At 34.2% G+C, this 4241-nt stretch overlaps 1 protein-coding gene across 1 annotated transcript in view; it reads right to left on the minus strand.

Moving 5' to 3' along the window:
- Positions 1-355, minus strand: part of LOC108380546 (uncharacterized) — a 1469-nt gene extending 1114 nt beyond the window's left edge. The window contains exons 1-2 of the mRNA XM_017636918.1: positions 290-355; positions 35-214 (exon numbers count right to left, since the gene is read on the minus strand). Coding sequence (XP_017492407.1) covers positions 35-214; positions 290-355 — 246 coding nt within the window. The remainder of the gene's footprint in view (positions 1-34; positions 215-289) is intronic.
- Between the last annotated feature and the right edge of the window lie 3886 nt (positions 356-4241).

Here is a 4241-nt window from a genome sequence, read left to right on the forward strand (position 1 = left end):
TAAAAAAAAAAAAATAAATAAAAAGTCAACTTACCAAGGGCGCATAAAACGGATCCGATATTAGAATGCCCATAATGCAGTATAATATATCCGGCAGAATTGGTACAACTACACAAATCAATGCAAAGAAAATTCGCGTAGAATTTTCACGTCCCCATACACAATCTGATGAAATTACTTGATAAAGGACTATACAGCCGCCGATTTCCAACAACTGCAAACAAATTAAATGGTAAAACTCTTTAAGAATTTATCCTGCAGGCGAATATGCTTTGGTTTAAATACCCACGAAGCAGACAGAATAAACCAGAGCCGAGATGATGCATCTTTCTAGGTGCGTTAGCTGAAGCGGCATTGCACCACCGTAAATGCAATTCAAAATAAAGGTTTTCGTATGATAAATTCAATATGAAGTAATTTGTGAAAACAAAAAAAAAACTTGTGTCAATATTTTTTTTCTGTTCCAAACTTGTTCTTGAAAGAAATTACAGTAAATGGCCACACTGACAAAAAGAGTTAAGTTACATCAACTAAATATATACTTACATGCAAGGCAAATTAATATAAGGTGCTAGCAGGAGTACAAAAACAAACATTTACATGACTTTTTGTTTTTGAAAAAAAAATAAATAAAAATAAAATATTTCAATTTGACACAACCCACCATGCAAAATATGAGAAATATGCAACAATCGTCAATGGCAACAAATTGGCGACTTACCGATTTATTGCCGTGGTGACAAATCGCCAACATCATTTCTTTCATGTAAATTTTGGAATAAACATGTAAGTTTTCAAAAATTCCCAAATTTATAAATTTCGCGTCAACAGTATTATCCAAAAGCGTCCAATTTATACCATAGACAGGATTGAAAAGTAGGAAGCGCCATAGCGAAAGAAAGAATTAATTCCGTTTCTAATGCCGAATTTCCACTAGGCATTGAAATGACAGAAAATGTATACTTAATGATTATTTTCTTAACGTAATGGCACGATTATTTTTCATTCTCATGTTTTGCATGGTGGGAAGAAGCCGTGAGGCGAAATCCATACACAAAATCAGCTGATCTACTAACACCACCTTATATATAGAGGCGCCTTGGCAGTCTGACGTTTGCTCTCGTTGCTTGAGCTCATTTGCTCATTTGCCAGACTGCCAGGCCACTTGCTCACTTTGGTGGATACCACTAGTAATTCAGTTCAGTTCCACATGGCGTTTGTTAAATGGCACCAATTTTTTGTCATTTCAATACCTAGTGGAAATTCGGCATTAGGTTTTTTCAATTTTTCGCCCATTTTCTGGCAGTACACTGAGTAACCGGGCAAACCGTACAATTTTTTTTGCTCCTTCTAACCGACTTCAAAAAAGGAAGGCGGTCAATTAATAGGAATATGTATTTTTAGATAATTCTTTTTTTGTCGGAAAAGGGGTACTTCAAGGCTGATCCCATACTAATTTGGTTTAGCTCCGATTAATGGATCATGAAGCAATTAACGGTACTCCTAAATTTTAGATCATTTTTAACCGTTATGAACCTTTTAAATAATTTATGATCAAAAAACTTTAATCTGAAAATGACGGCTATAGTGAACCAAAAAATAACAAATCTAAAGGTGTTATCATGAAATCGAAGATGTCGATAACGATGTTAACCGATGATTAGTGTCAATCAGGCTTTGAGCAACCGGCCCTAAATAAGTTCTCTGCAAAAAAATACGTGTACATATGTATATAGATATCGGTTATGGAAATATCCCTTTCCCCTAGAAGTAAACCTTTTAGTGTAGGTAACAATGATGTTTTTCAAACAAGGCGGATCGGAGTATGCGCTCTCTGGGAAGACAATACCTGTAATAATTGTACCATGGTGCAGATATGTAGATGTTTATAAAATTATTATTTTGAACCTGCTGTTATTCAAAACATTGCCGCGCCTTATATAAACGCTAATGATCTTAATTGAATATCACAGAAATCTGGCATAATATTACAACCAATTACAACTTAACACAGCAACAAACAATGTCCTGATCAATTGGTTGTAAGCAGACCATGAGTATATATGAATGTTCATTAGGGCGGGTCAATTTTATTTAATTTAAGAAAAAAAGTCCTTAAGACCATAGCTCTAAAATTAATTTCGAGCCTGCGCAATTTTAAAAGCTAGCTAGTACCAATTTTCAGCTTTATGCAAATTATTATAAGCTCACCCCTATTTTTTGAGCTAACTTTTACTGGGCTATTAATTTGTAGCGACATCTTGCGGTTCATTAAATGAGAAATAGATATCAAAAATTAATTCTTCGCATCAAAAAACCCCCAATTACAAGTTTGTATTAAAAAAAATAACATTCGTAACACTTTAGTAAATATTAATCTGCATATTAACTTAGCATCAATTAAAGATATCATCTTTTAAAATTGCGCAGGCACGAAATTGACTTTAGAGCTATAGTTTGGGGGAATTTTTTTCTTAGAATTTTATGAAGAGTCCGAATCTGCTAGGAACGATGTCGAAAAAAATCGATCCATACAAATTGACCCGCCCTAATGTACATATATCTCATCAACATTATCGAAGTTATTATTAGTGGCGAGTTATAATTAGAAGGTAAGTATTGTTTGTATTTAAAAATTGAATATTTTGAGCCTTTTTATCTCTGTTGTTATACTCGTATGAAAAAGTAAGAAAATAAAAACAATAACTAACAATTGTGTGATGTGAAAATTTCACTTTAATTGGTTTAATTAAATGATAGTGTATTTAATTTTCAAAGCAAGTTACATCATTAATTAATGCGGCATAAGAGCAATGTAATAATTAAAAAAGTTTAATTGCGAGCGAAACCAACTTTCGTATTCTTGGCATAGGTTATATAGAAAGAGAGCGATTTCAAAAATTTTCAACATGTTGCCTAGTAACACCACAAGAATTATACATACATACATACATGTGTAGCCAATTTGGAAGAAATCGGTTTTGCGGTTACTAAAATCATAACCATAAACATTACAATTCCTAATACAATTACCGTTGTCATTATCATTACCTTTACACCTAACATTTCCCTTAGCATCACCGTTACCATTAGCATTACCATTACCGTTGTTAATGAAAGAAAATGAAATAAAAGTATTTTAGTTTTGTTTTTCTTTTTTTTTGTTGTAAACCTGTAAAAAAATGATGTCAGAAATGTCAACACTAACAGCCGGTGCGAAGAGGTTTCGACATAACTATGAACTGTTGGTTTGCAGTTTAAATTGCGCACCACATCGATTTTAGAAAGCTGATGCTGCATTGGGAAAATGTTTTCCTATTAACGGGAATTTCTTCTGTTTTCAATCGCTTCTAATCCCAGAAAAGAATGCAACTCCTACCCAACTTTTGCGAGTTATGAATGATGGTTATTATCCACCGGACAAGCAAACAATAAGCTTATGTGGGATCGCCAGGCGGAGCACTCCGCTCACTCATTGGATGGCGCTCTCCCTATCTGGCGATCTAATTATTCTGAAAGTTAAGTCATGACATAACTTCCAAGATATTTTCATGGAAATTTTCAGGGAGCTATGGTGGAAATTAAGTATGACATAACATCCAAGCGCCCATGGAAGTTATATCCGTGGGAGTTATGTCAGTTACCCGGCGTGAACAGCCTTCAGCCCACAATCCCAAAACTCGTTTTCAAAGTGTTTTCGTTATCGGTCAGTACATGGTATTACCAACAGGGACGTTGCTACGAAATTGTTTAAGAAATTCTGAAACGCAGTTTCCTGAATGCCATTTAGCCTTTGCGTACAAAGCATAACAAAAAAAAATAATAATAATAAAGAAAATATATAATAAAAAATACTTGCATTTGTTATGATGCAATCTCAGTAGTGGTATTCACCAAAGTCAGCAAGTGGCCGGGCAGTCAACAGTCGTTGCTTAAGCTGATCTGCTCTTTTGCCAGAGTGCCTGCCACTTGCTCAATTTGGTGAATACCACTAATGAGAACTTATTTTACACAATCCATCCGCGATATATGTATGTAAACCCAGCATTGTGAGTTTCCAAAGGCAAAACAAAGAACTGAAGTTTTGAAAGGTTCTTACAATATAATTTTATTTAAAAAAAACTCGAGCTCATGCAAGCCAATAAAAACTGCAGATGGTTACGCTCTGATAAGCCGCATCGATTTCTTTTATTTTTTTGTTTTTTTTTTTGTTTTTCAGTTACAGGTACATAAATGCTTAC

Source organism: Rhagoletis zephyria, unplaced genomic scaffold, assembly GCF_001687245.7.
Source record: "Rhagoletis zephyria isolate East Lansing unplaced genomic scaffold, Rhagoletis_zephyria_1.1 Rzeph_scaffold_19603, whole genome shotgun sequence".
In the NCBI taxonomy this organism is placed as follows: Eukaryota; Metazoa; Arthropoda; class Insecta; order Diptera; family Tephritidae; genus Rhagoletis; species Rhagoletis zephyria.